The 17,585-nt window shown below is 43.1% G+C and overlaps 1 protein-coding gene across 2 annotated transcripts; it reads right to left on the reverse strand.

Moving 5' to 3' along the window:
* Positions 1 to 1,665: 1,665 nt before the first annotated feature.
* agpat3 (1-acylglycerol-3-phosphate O-acyltransferase 3) lies at positions 1,666 to 17,132 on the reverse strand. Of its 2 annotated transcripts, none has more exons than XM_069698632.1 (10): positions 16,941 to 17,132; positions 7,600 to 7,657; positions 7,156 to 7,377; positions 6,511 to 6,680; positions 6,190 to 6,351; positions 4,262 to 4,415; positions 4,069 to 4,171; positions 2,877 to 2,952; positions 2,151 to 2,349; positions 1,666 to 1,978 (listed from the first exon to the last, which is right to left on the reverse strand). In XM_069698632.1, exons 3-10 carry the CDS (start codon positions 7,331 to 7,333, stop codon positions 1,887 to 1,889), a joined length of 1,134 nt encoding a protein of 377 aa, XP_069554733.1. In that variant the 5' UTR covers positions 7,334 to 7,377; positions 7,600 to 7,657; positions 16,941 to 17,132; the 3' UTR covers positions 1,666 to 1,886. The 2 variants fall into 2 exon arrangements, with proteins under 2 accessions (XP_069554733.1, XP_069554734.1); XM_069698633.1 differs by lacking the exon at positions 16,941 to 17,132 and adding an exon at positions 16,172 to 16,623.
* Between the last annotated feature and the right edge of the window lie 453 nt (positions 17,133 to 17,585).

Raw genomic sequence — 17,585 nt, forward strand, 5'->3', positions numbered from 1 at the left:
CGATGTACAGTTGCAGGACGTCTCTGACGAAACCAGCACCTTCCTAGATGCCCACTTCGGACATGAAAGTGGTGGCTTTTTTAAAAAAAAATTTTTTTAAATCAGTCACTCATGTTGGTCATCAAACCAAATTACTGCGTGCTACTCCACCACGCACTGTTGTGACGGGAGGGAGGGAGGGAGGGAGGGAGGGCGGTCGAAGTACAGGAGGTGGGCGCCGTTTTAAAGGGGTTGCGAATAAGCGATGCCTCGCCAGAGCGAGCTTGATTTAAGGCAAAGGTTAAAGACGTCGGCGACTGCAGTCTATATCTGGACAGCAAAAAAAATAATACGCTGGCAGCTGCGCGGCTCCGTGAAGACAGTCGGTGACCTTTTCCTGCAGTCGGTCTCTGCTGCAGCAGCAGCAGCAGCAGAGCGGTCACGTCAAACGACGAGCTGCAGTTCAACCGCCGGGATGGGCGCCGGTGGGGGGAAGGGAGGGTGGCGGCGCAGGGGGGGGGGGAGGGGGGAAGGGGGGGGGGTGTACGTTTAACTGCTCCAGTGTTTTGGACTGCGATTGCTGGCTCACTTCACATCAGACTAACGTTAGAGAGAGAGAGAGAGAGAGAGAGAGAGAGAGAGAGAGAGAGAGAGAGAGTCCAATTCAAAAATCGATGATTCCTAAATGTGCAAAGCAAAAATGAAAGTGGGAACACACTTCGGGGAAAAGAATTGAAATGAGACCCGTAAGAGATGTTAGGTTTCCGTCCTAAAAAAAAAGGAGAGTTTTCAAAAAATCGGAGCCCTCGGCTGTAGTTTAACAGACGCCAGGCTCTCTGAAGCAGGATGTTGAGGGGTCAGCACACCAAAGCCACAGAAGTCAAATCAAAAATCAAAAGTATCCTCTCAACCGTTGCGGTACGGAGCCCAAGAAATGATGTGATGTTTCTCAGACTTCGACTGATACTGATACAGTGAAGGGGAACTGAAGAACACGGTCATGTTTCCAGAAACAACATCCCAGCTCGTAGAGCTTTATTATTTCACGTTTACGTTCAACTTGTAGTTTCTGCTGTTACGTTTTCCAAATAATGATTTCGTTCACCTTCATTGTATTGGCACAGTAGTCCAAAATCGGAGTGTCGATATTTGTCGACCTTTTGCGTGCAATGGCATTCGCTGGGCTGGACACCTCCGGGTCAGACTATACGTTTTTGGGTGACGTGACCCCCCCCCCCCCCTCCCCGTTAAGGAAAACCGGGCCGGCTGGGCCTCAAGGCATCGACTCCCATTACAAGTCCCCACTTAGTGAGGAGAAAAAAAAAAAAAAAAAAAGGAGGGAGACGTCCTGAACGTTACGGATGCGTACTGCTGCGGAAACGCACTGCTCCCGGATGGAGGTTAAAGGTTAGGGGAGATCAGAAACGGGTCGGCGCGTCCTCACTCCCTGATCTGCTGGTGACCGACCGTGACGGGAAGTGGACGCAGGCGGCGCCGAGCAGAAAATGGGGGCTGAATGGCGGCCCGCGCGACCTCAGACGTGTTAGGAGGTTTAACCTTGGGCGTGGCGGAGAATTAACGGGGCTTAGACAGTAGAGGGGGGGGGGGAGCTGGATCGAGAAGGATGCAGGTGAATACAGTGCTGCATGCCCCCCCCCCCCCCATGTTCTGTGATGCACCAGAGAGCTTGGACCCCCCCCCCCACCCCCTCCAGACCCTCTACACTCTCTCGCTCTGGTGCCGTTAAGAATTTGTAACTCTGGTCTCTATTAATGTTTTCACAGCCGGGTCTCCTCCCCAGACTACCAACTGACTCGACAGTAGGAGGAGGATGGAGTTAGGGTGGAGGCGCGACGCCGCAGGGCGGCAGCACAGAAACGGCCGTACACGGGAGGGGGAGGCGCACGTTAGTTTTGTTTCTTGGCCTCCACGTTGCCGTAACTGGAGCCCGTTTTGTTCACCTCGGTGACCCCTATGAGGCGGCGGATCGCTACGGAGGCTGAGGAGAGAACAAAGGAGAAAAGAAAAAGGGAAAGAAAAGGAGGAGGAGGGGGGGGGGGGCGAACGAGGACAGTAATACAAAAAGGTCAGGTAACAATGACGACATTCCAGGTGAGAAAGAAGCTGCGTCGGTTTTCGTTCGGTGAGCCGCTGGTGCAGGTTTTACCCACCGATGATGAGGAAGATGATGAAGCCGATGATGAGGAGAGGGGAGCCGCTGACGACCACTCCACAAGCAAAATTGATGAGGGGCGAAAGCAGCAGGGTGGCCCAGAACAGGAAGTTGAGCAGCGTCCATGGCCGGCGAGGTGGGATGATTGTGGGTCCGGGGAACTTGCCTTCCTTGCTGTATGTTTCCTGTAAGGCATCCTGAGGGATGAAGAAATGAAATGGTTTGTACTGGATTCAATGATCATGAATAACGTGGTTTAATTTGATTTAAAAACAACAGTAACCTCCCTTAAACCTGATCTATGAAGAGTTTTAAATGTGACAGAATTAGATACAAGGTGAAGTGAGAAACACCTGTGAACACTTCCTGCACCGCTGTGACGTGCGAAGGAAATGTTTGTGGTTATTCTGAAACCACAACAAATGTTTTACAGAACATAATGTAGGGAGGGGGGGGGGAATCATTGGGGTAAATTTGAAATTGTTACATTTTTCTTTTTTTAATCTAAGAATATCGAAAATGATTACAGTCCCAGGGAAGTTCACCGCTTCAGTGCACCGACGTCAGTGTGAACAATAAAGTTTAGTATCATTCAGATTCTACAAAAAAAAAAAACGTCAAATCCATAGAAAAAGAATGATTTGTTCTTGATGTGCATTTCAACTTCTGCGACGGCTCCTGTTTGGATTTTAAATGACGAACAGCTCCTTTAATCTGGTCTTACTTTCTCCTGGTAGAGCTTGTGCAGCCAGTTGGCACACTCCCGCTCATCATCTGGTATTTCCTCCACAGGGAACCGCCTGGATGGGAAACGGTAGGTAATTATATACGACTCAATACACAACTTGGCTTCAGAGTTATATACAGCTTCACAGGCCTCGTCTTAACGATCAGAAACAGACTCCGAATACACAACTGATAGATCCTGCCACCAAATTCAGAAACATGACAAATAAAATAAAATAGGGCTTGCTAATTTGTGCTGCAATTTAAACGGAAAAAGAACAAAGCAAAAATTAAACAGTTCCACAACACAGAGAAGGAAGTGATACGAATAATATGCAGAGCTGAGTGACCTTCATAAGAATAGCAAAGTCCCTTTTTGCCCTAAAACCTGATGAACTGCATCATAAAATGTGTTTTTTTTTCTTTCTCAAATTCATTATTTCTGCCGCGTACATGTTTCGACCACAGTCATAATTCCAGATGAAAACCCACCTAAAAGAACTGTTGTATACACATATTCACACATTAAGCGGGTCAGGCCAATTTAAAGCTTTCTTTGCCAGTGAAGTCAGTATTTAATAGACAAAGATTAAAATAAAAAATAAATAAAAAAAATTTCATGATCAATCTACTCAAAATGTTACACACACTTAATATCACTTAAGACGTGTAGTAGCAGCTTCTCACCACCAGAGGGCTCCCTCGCCTAAAACGCATGTCCACTCTGCCTCATTGTACCTCACTTATCAACTCCAGTGATTTTCAGTCAGGCACGTTGAACTGCCTCCAGTCTGCTGACCTTAAAACTAAAAATCCTACAGTTTTTCCTGTTCTTCATGGTTTAATTTGAGTTAAATCAACAGTGTTTCCAAAGTTCAGACGTGGATTTCCCAGCCGTTTCAGTGGGAGCCTTCCCTTTCCGTTTCCATCTCCCAACCAGCTCTTCCCTCGGGGGAGCGCTCAGACCATCAGAGCTATTGTTCCGAGAGCATCAGCGTGCCGGGAGCCCGGCCAGTCTCACCATCGCTTTTATTGTTGTGGGACAAAAATGCAGCTGGAAGGAGGCCAAAGTGCTCAAATTGATTCATCATTTTACACTCGAGGAAGCTCGGCACAGCTGGCAGCGCCGTGCGTCCTTGTTACAAAAGCTGATGATGCAACGGCGAACGGTGGGTCTTGGCGGCACTCACCTCACACTCAGGTCAGCCTTGTATTGCTTTCCATTGACGATGCCCAGCAGAGTGGGAGTTTGGTTGTCTTTGAAGTTCAGAGTCACATCATACACAGCAGTTACTGCAAGAAAAGGAAAAAGCTAAATGAGAACAACAAAAAGAACGTGTATTTTAAACATGACAAGCTTTTGGTGTGTTTTTGGTACGCCACCTGTGCCCTTAAGACATTGCAGTGTGGTGGTGAATCCCTTGGTTCTGGGTAGAAGGTGATATTTGAGCTTGGGCAGGCCTTTACTCTCTGCAACCTGCATACTGATTTGGTGCTTCTGCTCTGTGAAGCGGGTGCCCTCGCAGTACAGCAGAAACTGTGGAGGGAGGCGAGCAGTGTTAGTTCTCAAGTCAGTTAGTGTTCACACACACACACACACGTATATAAAAATTTAAAAAAAATTGACAGGCTTGAGGTGACCTCTTTTCTCTCGGTTCAATAACGGATCAAGTTCACCTCGATGTAACACGACGCCAAGATCAAGTCCTTATATCGCATCTCTTTAAAAAGCAGACGGGTGGATGGCAGAGAGTTTAGTTTGTCTATCTAAACGTAGAAAGCATTGTCATTAGCAGCAGCAGCCCGATGCTCGACCTGGAGGGTAATTCGATCAGCTGCTGATCTACCTAATTTTAGATCTGGTGGAGTCACTGAGGAAACCTGTAGGACAGATTCACAAGTTTCACAAAAGGGTGACGGACAACAGACCGGCCTGCTGTCACCAGCTGAGATGCCTCCCACGTATGTTTCTGTTTATTCAAACAACAACTAAAACAAAAGAGTGTCCTGAAGCAGGTTGAAGCCTGTTTCTGGAGAGGAATGTCCTTTTCAACACATTTTACAGGAAAGTAAAACAAACACACCACCTCCTGCTGAGATGTTTCAAATACAGCTGACGCACTCGGTGAACTGTACTTGGGTCTTAGTGCCAAGATCAATCCATGCGAAAGAAAGTCGGTCAAAGGGCTTGCAGCATCATTTCCCACAATTTTAACAGATAAGATTGTTTTTCCTGTGAAACTCGGAGGTGTTGTTAAGCAAATAAAAGGATGACTGCAGTTTATAACAACTTATTTTTTTTTTTATCCATTGTAGTGGTAGTAATACCACTGTACTCAAGAGCAGAGATGTGGGAACACGAGCACGGTCCGCAAAGTTTTAAACGCCCTCCAAGTTTTGTCAAACTTGTGAGAAAGAAAAAAAATAACGGAGTACAAAAGAAGGATAAGGACTCAAACTGCTCGCTGTAAATAAGCTTACAGGCCAACTGTCAGCTCGACCTTTGATCTACTTTACTTCCCATAGTTACGGGTTTCCTGTTCAATGAGGGATTGTAACTCAATTTATAGGTGATGGCTTAAGCTACAAAATTAAGACCCATTAAATTCCAACGTGGGTCTTAACTTTGTAGCTTAAGCCATCACCTATAAATTGAGTTACAATCCCTCATTGAACAGGAAACCCGTAAGCACAACTATGGGAAGTAAAGACCCATGTTTTAAATGTAAAGAAATATTCTACGGATGGGACGAGAGTTTGTGTATCTGAACAGTCGTTAAAATATAATAAAAAAAATAAAAATTTTGATTAGTATACGCAAGTGTTGTTCTTCCTTCTTTTGCGTTTTCACTGGCGCCTGGTTGTAATGCATTTCTCCCGTCACAAGGTCGCAACTAAAAGCTGTCTGCCAGCCTCCGTTAAACAACATCAGGAGGAGAACAACACGCTGCTACCGGGATCAGGAGCTTTGCAGGGAAAACCTGTGTGGTGCTGTAAGATTAGAGGTCACGTAAAGATGACTACAGATCAATCATCAACGGCCAGACGAAGCGAGTTTGATGTTGGACGTGCAGCTCAAACAACGACCCTCATCTCAAAGATGAAACTAAAGACATGCTTCTCGTCAGCTCTGTCCAGGGAGAGGGTTTTAGTACTCGGATGGCATTGAGCCAGAGTTAACAGCGCTAGCGAGTCTCTTCACTTTCTACATGCGCAGTGGACACAAATAGTCGATATTAGTATTTATGCAGATGGAATAGAACGGTCAAGCCGGAAAATGGACAAACACAGCGTGTCTGACGTGTACCTACCCACATAAATTCAGGGTAGTCTTTAAGTCTGTCCAGTCCTGTGAAGACAGTCTGTCGGTCCTCCTCCCACTTTCTTTTGCAGAAAACGATTTCTAGAAAGTACCACGTCCAGCCAATTAGAGGAACCTTCAGCAGCTCGTGTTTGGCGAGCACTTTTGAACTCTAGAGGAGGAGGAAAAGTGCAGGTTTTTACTTCACGCTGAAGTTATGAGGAGAAGCATGTAACGGCGAGTAGCTCTAATTCAAACAAAAACAGACGCAGGTTTGAGCACATATCTTAAAGCTCGAGTATCAGCGGTCGTAGCTCGGTGCTTAACTGACCCCTAAGATGCCGTATCGTTCACACATGGTCCAGCCACACAGGAAGTCAATCTCGAAGTTGTGGTTGAGGATGATGATGACATGCTCCTTGCCAAACTTGTCCACCGTAGCCTGGTCAGTGTATAGGGTGCAATCTGTGCCCGACCACCACTCCAGCAGCATCACCAGCTCTACACAGACACGATGAGGCAGCATGAGTAACGGAAACATTTCATTACTCATATCTTGCATAAAAACAACACTTTAAAAAGTACCCAATCGTGTGATTCATGCTTCAAATCACTGCGACAACCCTCCAGGGAACCAGCAGCAAATCTACACGAGTGTTTTAGCTTCTTCTTATTTTGCATTTCTTTTAGATAATTATTGCGGTGCAAATTTAATGTCCGTCCTCAGAGTTCCTAAAAGCAGCTGAGTCGCTCAAATAAATTCAGTGCACATGACAGGCCAGGCACCACGGCTGATATTTAATCAAAGGGAGATTGAATATAATCTGAAAGTGTTTCAGCTTTATCCGTTTCGTCCGATGCCCACGAGACGACGGCAGCTCAAAACCCCTGCCGTCTTTTTTTGGTTTACCAATTTAGAAAGTACGAGTGCAACACAAATCTTCCATAAAAACAGACGGGACCATCGTCTACTTACGACTCCAGAGGGAGTAGGAGAGCCGGCAGTTGATTCTGCGGTAGAGCTGCTTGTTGATTGGCCAGAGGATGCAGGTGCACAGCTGAATGAAGTTTATGATGAGGCCGCTCACCACAAACACAAAGCCCATCAGCAGCTGCAGGATGAACAGGCTCTTCAGGTTGGCCAGCAGACCCATGGCTGAGGAGCGGAGTCGGCTCCTCTCTACACACTACGACCAACCTGAGAGAGAGGGAAGCGACGCCGCGATGAGAACGACTGTACAGAGAGACGTGCCGAGAGCTAAATAAGGCACGAGGTGAAATTTTTTTTTTTTTTAAAAAGGCCTGGAGGGTGGCGAACTACGAGAAGGAAAGCGTACACAAAAAGGTCGTTTAAGTCTGCCGTTCTTCAGGAAAATGTGCTTTAAAGAAATTGAAATAAAAACCGGCGGGGGATTCTTACCACGGTGGAATTATTTTACAAGCCCCGTTTACACGGACCGTCGGCCAACAGCACGGTCCTGAAAGACAGAAAAGGGAGAGGTTGAGCAAACGGGGACGGGAGTGATGCAGAAAAGGCTGCAGTTCAGCGTCATTACAGCAGAATTTAATAAAGTGCCCCGTGCGTGTTTCCGCAAACAGGTTGAATTATGTTTGCTAATACATTAAGAGGGTCAGAAATAGCCTGTATCACTCTCAGCGTGGGTGGCAGGTTAACACACACACACCGAATGTTAAATGCTGTGACAGCATAGCTGCCACTGCAGGACGAAGCCCTCGTAAGTAATGTGGCATGTTAGTTCACACACACACAACGGTATGAGTAAGTCAAGGGTCACTCCGTTATTATTTTGGCTGTAATGATTTTGATCTGCGCAGCATGGTGGTGCGGTAGATTTGTTACAGTGAATACATTTTCAATGTCATTGGCTAAATATCAATATTTTTCACAGGAACACAAATATAACTCGAAACATTACTCAAATACAGACGGTATCATGTTAATAGTCTACAAAATGGAGAGCGAAGGAAAAAAAAAAAAAGTTCAGCGTGGTTCAGCTTCAGGCTTCACATCTGATGTAAAAACCTGCTGCTTTCTTCCCCTTAAAAAAACACACACACACACAAAAAAAAACAAAAAAAAAACTTTGGACTGCTGGCCAGAAAGAGTGAGCTGTGCGAGAACATGATTGATCTTGAAAATAATGAAGAGCAGCAGCCCAAGACACTCCGCCGGGAGCCCAAACAGATCCCCACATCTCCAGCTCTGTCTGGGATTGTGAGAGTTTCTTTTGGGTTTCTAATTCTCCTCCATTTGATCGCCCTGATGTCAGTGACGGTGTCTGACTATGAGCTCTGTTTTGTGTTTATGCAACGCATGATGGGATAGGCCAGAGAAGCATACAATGACAATTAATAGACGGGAAAAAAGATGGATCTGATTCTGTATTATGCAACAAAAAAAAAGAAAGATGTTTAAGAGTTTGTCCAAAGGGCCAATTTGACACTGTTCACCAATATATCCACGTTTTTCGTTCTGCGCGACAATTATCAATTATGGTATCAATCACCATGACAACACGCCAACTAGCTTTGACTAGGACTGTCCCCACATCTGCATCAAAGCTCATTAAAGTGTAGGTCAAGCCAGTTAAAAGCTGAACCATTTCTAATCTGTGGTCGACATCTACGTGCTTTGTTTCACGTTGTGCCGTTGGGTTTGTTGAAAAACATTTTTAATCTACGTAAATAAAACAAATTTAAACCGCACTAAACCAAGTTTAGCTTGTCTACACGGTAAGTATTAAACAAAGAAGAGTTCAATCTCACGTGAATTTACTGTACTTTGGAATATGGAGCATGATGTGATTCAAAAGTAAAGCATCAATGCTGCTCTACTTCATGAAGTTTGATTTTCTGAGGGCTAATCTTGTATTTGCTCCATCTTTATTATACTATGAACATATTTGCTCCATCTTTATTATACTAGTAACAGAACAGTGATAGTAAAACTGCCACAACTGTGCCAGCAAACCAGAAAAAAACAGGAAGCCGTTTACTGTTTGACTGCATGCCGGACAACAAGGAAAAGGCAACATCATTGTGTGCCGGGCACGTGTCCCGCTGACAGAACGGTCCTCAACCACAGATACGGTCTTGTTCACATCGAGTCGGAAATGACTAGTCTCTTTGAACATCATTGGTTTACACAGTACAGTAAAGGTCCAGTCTAAAAGCAGACATGAACATCATTGGTTTACACAGTACAGTAAAGGTCCAGTCTAAAAGCAGACATGAACATCATTGGTTTACACAGCACAGTAAAGGTCCAGTCTAAAAGCAGACACCCAGGAGCCATTCTGCACAAACATGAAAGTCTCCATTTTGAGGCAATCCAAGTATGTTTACACTCACGTTTACCTCACGTCTCCACCACCTTTCTTCCAAGGACAGTCTCAGTAAAGAGCAAACCTACAGGGTCAAATTAGGGTCGAGGAGATTTTGAGCTTTAAAGCATTCAGGACCCGAGGCAAATGCAGAAGTGCCTTTAAATGCAATACCACTGAGGCCCACTAGGGACAGGCTCCCAAAAACCTCTGGCTTCGGTTAGATAGTTACTTTATTAATCCCCAAGGGGACATTTTTTCCCCCCGCTACAGCAGCATACAGGAAAGCAATACAAAGCAATAAAATAACAGTAAAAAAAAAAATATATATATATATTAAATATAAAATGCACAGTATAGACAGTACAGTACAGGCTTCAATAGACTACCAGAGAATTAACTTCTCTTAATGAAGTACACAGTCAATATTGTTTTTCTCAAGTCATTCTGGTGTCATTCACCGAATTCACTCCTTTTGAACAGAGTTCTGGTGGTCTATCAGAAAATAACTCTACAAATAAGTAAATATTAGGCCTCAAAGAGAGGTATTTTGTGGGGCAGCCTGGTTTAATTGACAGGCCTGGGGTGCAGTCATGTTTCTGGTATAGGTGGGCGGGCATAGTATCATCGAGTTCCTCATTTCTGGCTCAAAAAAAAAAAAAAAAGATCAGGACAGCAAAAATGCCAGACTTCAGGCTTCAAAACAAGCAGTTCACAAACTAACGGGTAATTTCACGGTGGGTGGCCACTTGGTTTTGTGCTTTGTATCACATGTTCACAAAAGCCCCTTTATTTTCACAGTGTCTTCTTGTAACATCACCACTGGTATAATGTATTCACTGATTTCAGTCACACTGTGTACTTTATTTTTTCCAAACACTTTTCTACACATGGACAGCGTCGACTTTATTTAACAGGTTTATTTACAACTACAAATGTTGGAATTATTCATGAACATCACTTTCAAAGCTCAAAATCTTATTGACCCCAATTTGAGCCCACAGAAACCGAGCGGTCTTAATTTGTGCCATTGTTGACACAACGCCAGATTACTGTGGGTAGTCTTTTATCCAATGCAATCAATCCCTCTCGCACTGTAACACAATACACAGACTAATGAAGTGGCCTGGGCGGTAGGGAAATTAAATCTTACATGCACATCCAAGTTTCACAGACTTTTGGGCCAGCAAACAAAAAAGCATTTACAAATATCTGGAGTGAATAAAATATCTCTGAAGTGTTAAAATACTGGCCACTGTACATGTGTATCATTGAGTCCAAACTTCAACAGCTGTCTCTGGATTATGTTACAGATGTGACTTTTGTTCAGACTGGGAGGGTGAAGTTACACCACAGTACGTTCAATTTGTAGCTAATGCGACACTTTTGGGGAATTTCAACCTGGCAGTTTTTGTCTGTAATAACCCTGCTTATCAATAAACTGCAGTACAAGCTATAGGTTTACATCTTGGAAGTAAAAATGGTACATCTGTCCTTCAACTGAAAACTCAATATCAATATTTGACGTCATTTTCCACCATTTGAGGTTTGACTGGTGCTCCATTGACGAATTAATCTAATTCTTCTGCTATGATTTACTGGCCAACTGTAATTAGGCTTATACTATAATAGTGGCATTAAATCAACAGAAATAGACAACTAAACAATTAATAGCAAAATTTTGCATGACACTAAATTGTCAACTAAAACATCACGATCGGGCGAGCCCTAACCGTTAACTCATTTGTTTTGATTGCTCTGTAGTAACAATAAAAACAAGCTGTGATACGCTTTCATCAAGCTAGTTAAGCCGATTATCAATTCTTTGATGTTTTTGCCTACATGTGAATGTCATCGAAAAATTTCACCCGAGTCTGCGAGATCAAAGACATTTCTTGAAACCAAGTAACTGGTGCTCGTATTCGTATCTGAACCCATTTCTGAATGTTCTCCCTTCACGATCAGCCACTGACCGATTGTATGGCCACAAGCAGCGAATGCAGAAGTTCCCTTTTGCTGTGGCTACAAACAGTCACCGTGTGCGTAACAGCTCGGAGACATATTTCCAAGGATACCGTGAACTTTGGTCGAGTCTTCCTTTACACATTCCTGTCTGTGTTCACGCCTGAAGTCATAACGGAACAACCACACACTTTCATTCAAGTTTGAATATCGGCCACGAGTCACCAAAGTGTATTTTACCCATTGACTATGTGCAGTAACACTGCCTTTGTAAAAACTTTTAACTATCCGCAATATTTAACATACGAGATGTAAGAATTGGTGTTAAGTGGTCAATCAAGGCCTTCAGAACAATGTTAAGTACCAAGTGTGTGAACAGGGTTTCCAGACGATAATCACATATGTAACTGGAGCATTGAGCAAAAGTCTGGCAGTCAGGCTAATAAAAACCTCAGACACTGATAAAACAAACATTTCTACAGATTTTCTGTGCAAAGGAAGAATGTTTGTGAACAAATCAATAATTGTTGACAAGCTTTTAATTTCCTAACGCACACCATTGACCTTTCTGTACTGCAGTTGCTCTTTCTTATCAGCAGGCAGTGCCGCTTTATCCGTGATAAGCAAGCAACACCTGATAATATCAGTTCGCATTGCTGAGGTTGCGTTATATGGTGTGACTACGTGTCATCTAAAGCATTACAAAAGGTATTCACTCCAGTTTCATCCTTTTCTACACAATATATTTACTACGAAACAACAGTCATGTCAAGGTAAATCTTTCTCGATATCAAGTTAACAATTTTGCGTTTCCCAGCCTGGATCAGTGTCGTCCATGTCATCTATTTGGTTTAATAGTTTAGCATCTAGAATAGGCACTTCAACTCCATTTGGATCAAAGTGCCCACACTTCAACCTCTACCTAAACTTAAATAAAATCTCAACAATATTGAGCTTAAAAAACTAGGACTTCATTAAATCGCCACGCTGTCTAACAAATCACCTTTTTCAGAAGGTGTCAATACAAATACAGGTGTTCTCTTGAAATAAGAGGAGTCCAGAAAGACAAACACTTGGTTTGTCTAGCAAACCCAGCCTGGAGGAAAGATTAGTAATGCTCACTGGGTTAAAGCTGCTTAAGGCTGGCCAGCCGCTTCTGCTCTGCATCACCTGACTACATCTTCTGTACAAACAAATAACCACTGCTTTCTTCCAAATATGACTGTTCAAATGTATATTTACAGACACCAGCAAAAAAAATGTCAAAGTGCAGCCACAACTTGGCAGGAACTGCTACTTTGTCAAGACGTATTAATTGAGCTTGCAATGGTCTGTGCTGTGAACAGCTGAGATAAGCCCAGAAGTCCTATGCTCACTTCTAGATTTATTCGTTTCTAATAAACGTGGTAGGACTCGTCTCCACGAGCTGCGGCCACAGGCCAAACCACCTCTCGCACATTTAACTTACCAGTAGACGTAGTAGGCCATTGCCATGACCACCAACGCCCCACAAATTCCAGTGAATATCATGACAGCGCTCTGGTTCAGCATTTTGGCTCTTGGTACACCTCCAATTCACAGCCAGAAAAAAGACAAAGAAAAGGCCTACAGAGAGCAGTGGATGGTCACAGGCTGTCCTAGTTCATGGCCATGATAATCCCAGAGAAGGAAAGAGGGAGATTATGATGATGGCAGCAAGAACAGCCAGATCCTTGGACCAGTTGGAGGAACTGCCTAATCAACCAAGACCTTACTTGAGACCAAAGTATTGCCAATCAAAAGTCCCTAAAAAGAACAAATCTCCATTAAGAGCAAGTGCATAAATAAAACACCAAAAACGCCACCGTAGATTGTTATTGGAGCCCACTATGAATGCGAGGAAGACGCCTAGAAAGATGGCTCACTTCAGGAAGGAAGGAGGCACACATGTACTGTAAGCAGTGTCTTGCAAACATTCCCGTCCTCTAATCCAGTGAATCAGATTAGTGCTGATTAGCAGGCTATGGGCACCCTGGATATGTCACATTTCATTAACATTAACAACGAACAAACCCGGGTTCTCACTGCCTGGGTGGAGTTATCAGAATGGCATCTCTTGTGCTAGTAACCAAACGTAATGTAGATATCCACAATTCAACCTGCCATTGGCCACCAGTTAGTAACACGTAACATTAAGTAAGCGATGAGCCCAAAGAGATGATCAATAGTTCCCTAAATGAACTCCATGTGTTGCCACGCTGTGCTTTCCCTCTGGAGAAGAATACATTATTCTAAAGACAATCTTTGCTCTCTCTCTTCTTGGCAGAATGGAAAATGTTTCACAACAGACCTACAGTGCTCAGCCACACAGAGGTGGCAAACAGGGCTTGAGGGTAAGCCAACAAAGGCCTTTGGGTTCCTCCACCGACCACGATAATGTGGTTCTGACAAGACAGAAGCCTGAGGCAGAAAGAGACTGTCAAGTGTTTACTGAAGCAAACAGGGTCGAAGGTTACACTACGGTCCTAAGGCCTTACCACTGGGTAATAAAGCCAAATACAAACAGAGATAAAGATACAATGTGATAGCTCGACAATGAAGGGCATTCAAAGCATGAAGAGCTGTCAATCCTTAGATAGCACCACTGCACCGCCCAACAACCGAGAGCACCGTCAGTTGTTGTTTGTTTGGCCAAATGGGAGATGCTTATTTTAAAGCAGCATCACTGATGAACACTAAAGTTTAAATTTTACAATTGGCAGGTAAAACAACCCTCCAGATTTGCTCCGTTTCTTCGATTATGACCATGCACTCATAGGCCAGAAAGCCAAAACTAACATGGAAGGTGATAAATACAGCAAGAGAGATTGAACTAGCACTTACCCTGGTTAAATCCCACTACTGGCAAGATTAGATTTCACAGTTCATAAGACAAACAAAAGATATCACTGTCATTACAAAATTACATATGGAAATAATACAAGTAAGATTCACACTGTGTCACAGTGTGCATCTTGGTTGCTTTACAATAAATCCCATAAACAGCTCAAATCCAACAATTCTTTGATTGCACCAGCATGTATTACAAGAGGAGACTTAAATCTTGCATATGGTACCTTCAAAGACCTCCCCTTTGGCTCATATACCACTCATAACAATAATCACAGTGAGCAATGACAATTTAAACGGGGAAATTGGGAACTACACGCATTTATGCAAAGCCTCTGAAGAAGGGCTCATCTCAGACAGGACGGGAAGTGGTTAACAAATATGGCAAAGAGATGGTAGACGTAAAGTAAACATAGTTACAACCCTTTAAAAGCTGACTCAGCGCTTTGTCTGGATGTGGTCACGGTAAGAAGTGATGACTGCTAAGACTCAAGGATACATAAAGGTCCTTCTAGCTGTAGGCAGCAACATAATGGCACCAACGGCAAAATGGGGAGGAGGAGTTCATGTGTGAAATTGCCGGTCTGCTACAAAAGCCTGCCTTTATAATCTAAGTTGCCATTGCCTAGATAAAGGCTTATCTACGCATGTATTGCATGTCTTAAAGTCCAGTATGGCAACACTCTGATTGATGAGCGGATAAAGGTGATCAACAGATTACCAAATGTAAACAGACAAATCACTGCACTTTGAACCAACACGGTTTGTTCAAATGACGAGTGCATTTATACGACTCGGGTGATCAACCATACGAGCTTTGAACCAATTTGGACCCCACTGCAATAAGCGCATGTTTTATCATACAATTCATACGTTTACACTTCAGTTTATGAAAAAAAAAAAAAAAAAAAAACAGACTTAAAATCCTCTGAAGACGTCATTATAATTAAAGGGCTGATTTTAGGTTGAAATAGAGTCACTGCAGCAGAAAACGCAAAGCCTACACCCCGAACAATAAATGGCTGCTCTTCTTTTTCTTCATTAGTTTTATGTGCGTTATGAAATTATGATTAGGCTTATACTATAACTGGCATAAAATTGAAAAAAATACAATTAATTCATTAATTTCAATTATGTATATGAAAATGAATCATCACACTAAATTTCATAATCATGACAGTGATCATTTATCATGTTTTGTCTGATTAATGTGTGCAATAGCTAATAGGGGTCCCTTTGGTCAAAGTGAAGTAATAATGATTGTAACCAAAGATGAAAAGATTAGACAGCAGCTTGTAATTATCCTCAGAAAATTAACAGATTGCAGATGCAATTGGCTTCGTTTTATTAATTTGATCATGGAACCAAAAAAAAAAAAAAAAAAAAAAAAAAAACTCCCTCCACACACACACACCTTGTGTAAGGAAAGAAAGAAAATAAACAAAAAACAGACATTAGTCATTTGTATTAGCCAGCACTACATCAGTCTAGTATCCCCTGTCAAGGTCAGCTGCATGCAAACACAACACTAACAGGTGGATCTACAACAGCTGTGTGGAACAACCATTATGAATTCATAATTCATTTCATGTTTCATTATTTTTCTGTCTATGAAAAGGCGTTATCAATGGATTTCCAATTTGGCTGCGGTCTAACATAACTTACTGGAAGTACTACGAGACCACAGCTGCTTCTTGCACACAACATGAACCGTTACAACATTAAATCTAATCACTACTAAACATCACAAAGTCACTGGCAAAAAAAAAAAAAAAAAAAAAGTATTAATAATTCTGGGAAAGATGAGTGTCACATTACCTGACTGGCACGCGCTGCTGGTCCTGCAGGTTCAAACTAAGGCTCAAGACTAAACTTAACCCTGGCTTGCAGAACCGCAGACTCAAATGAACTCCAGTAACCTGACGTGTTGGTGCGACGTCGGGTCGGAGCCAGCTGGCGCACATGTGACGTACATGTCAGGTTGTTTTTTTTTAGTTTTTAGTTTTTACCCCCCAAATGAATCCACTGCTACTTTATACTTTGCCATCAAGCTGCGTGTTACTTCAGCTGCTGCTGCATCGCCTCAGTAAAATAAAAAACCCGCCTCCGTGGACTCCGGAGCAGCGACGCGCCGGCAGCAGGTCCCCCGTCACCGCAGCCCCCCCCCCTGGACTCGGCTCGTCTCTTGGACACACATGGGCTTCGGCCGGGAGTCGCAAAGCTTACAAAGCGCAGATCATTGTACACCTGTATATAAAAACTAAATAAACCCCCCACCTGTCTTCATTCATTTAACGAGCTGATGAAGCTGAACGGAAATCAGCCGATCTGAAGGGAGCCGGAGCGAGAGGCTAGCGGCGCGTGCTAAATTAGCAATATCGCTATAGCACGGATAATACTTGTTTTTTTTTTTGGAACAAAGAAATAGCGACAATTAGCTGCGCTGTCCGGTTGCTAATTAAATGACAAGCCCCCTCCCCACGTGGCTTTCTTCTCCTGTTTAAAAAAAAACAAATAAATAAAAAATAAAAAAAGGCAACTGACGTGCTACTATGCTAGTTAGCCAGTAGCGTCAGTCCGGTTTTACCTGCAGATGATTCACACTTTCTCGTTTCCTCGGGGCGCAAAGGAAAGTCGGTATAATGAACGCTTCTTTACTTCTCCCGTTTCCTGAAACGCAATAAATAAAAAAAAAAAGTGACTTTGAGGTCCCGGGATTTGCAGAAGCACTATGGTTTGTCGGTTAAAGCCCGTCTGAAGGTTTCAGGTCCCACATCCGGTTCGGCCCCTCGTCGACTCTCACACAAACAGGAGGACAGCCTCACACGTGGCTGCAGATGAACTGACAGGTTTACTAAATAAATAGATAAATACAAATTAAAAAAATAAAACATTTACGTGAGGTTTATAATGTCACACTTTACTGGTTCATTAGATCATTTCTTATGTATTCAAATGTAGTTTTGTCACTGAAATTGCACCAGAAAGGAAATGAGTCTTGAGTTTCAACAATATTTACAAGATCTTTTTTTTTTTTTTTAAACCTACCTACACAGGTTTCCAATTTTGACTGAAACGTTTTGCCTTTCATTGCACTTTTTATTACCCACGTGTGAAATTAATATATATATATTTTTTTAGTACACCGCCTCTGAAACGGAGCATGAGGCTTAATGTTTATTACGTTTTACAGAGGTAGAAGGATAAAGGTAAAAAAAAAAAGAAATAGGTA

Source organism: Brachyistius frenatus, unplaced genomic scaffold (genome assembly GCF_029030835.1).
Source record: "Brachyistius frenatus isolate BFR_SWC_R1_liver_20210118 unplaced genomic scaffold, ASM2903083v1 Contig_27, whole genome shotgun sequence".
In the NCBI taxonomy this organism is placed as follows: Eukaryota; Metazoa; Chordata; class Actinopteri; family Embiotocidae; genus Brachyistius; species Brachyistius frenatus.

What these genes read in the sequence shown, in the direction of transcription:
- agpat3 (XM_069698632.1), bottom strand. Translation starts at nt 7,333, where the DNA reads ATGGGTCTGCTGGCCAACCTGAAGAGCCTGTTCATCCTGCAGCTGCTG. An exon ending in CTCCTACTCCCTCTGGAGTC is followed by an intron (nt 6,681 to 7,155) that starts GTAAGTAGACGA and finishes GTGTCTGTGTAG; the next exon opens with AGCTGGTGATGCTGCTGGAG. An exon ending in CATCATCTTCCTCATCATCG is followed by an intron (nt 1,979 to 2,150) that starts GTGGGTAAAACC and finishes TTCTCTCCTCAG; the next exon opens with CCTCCGTAGCGATCCGCCGC.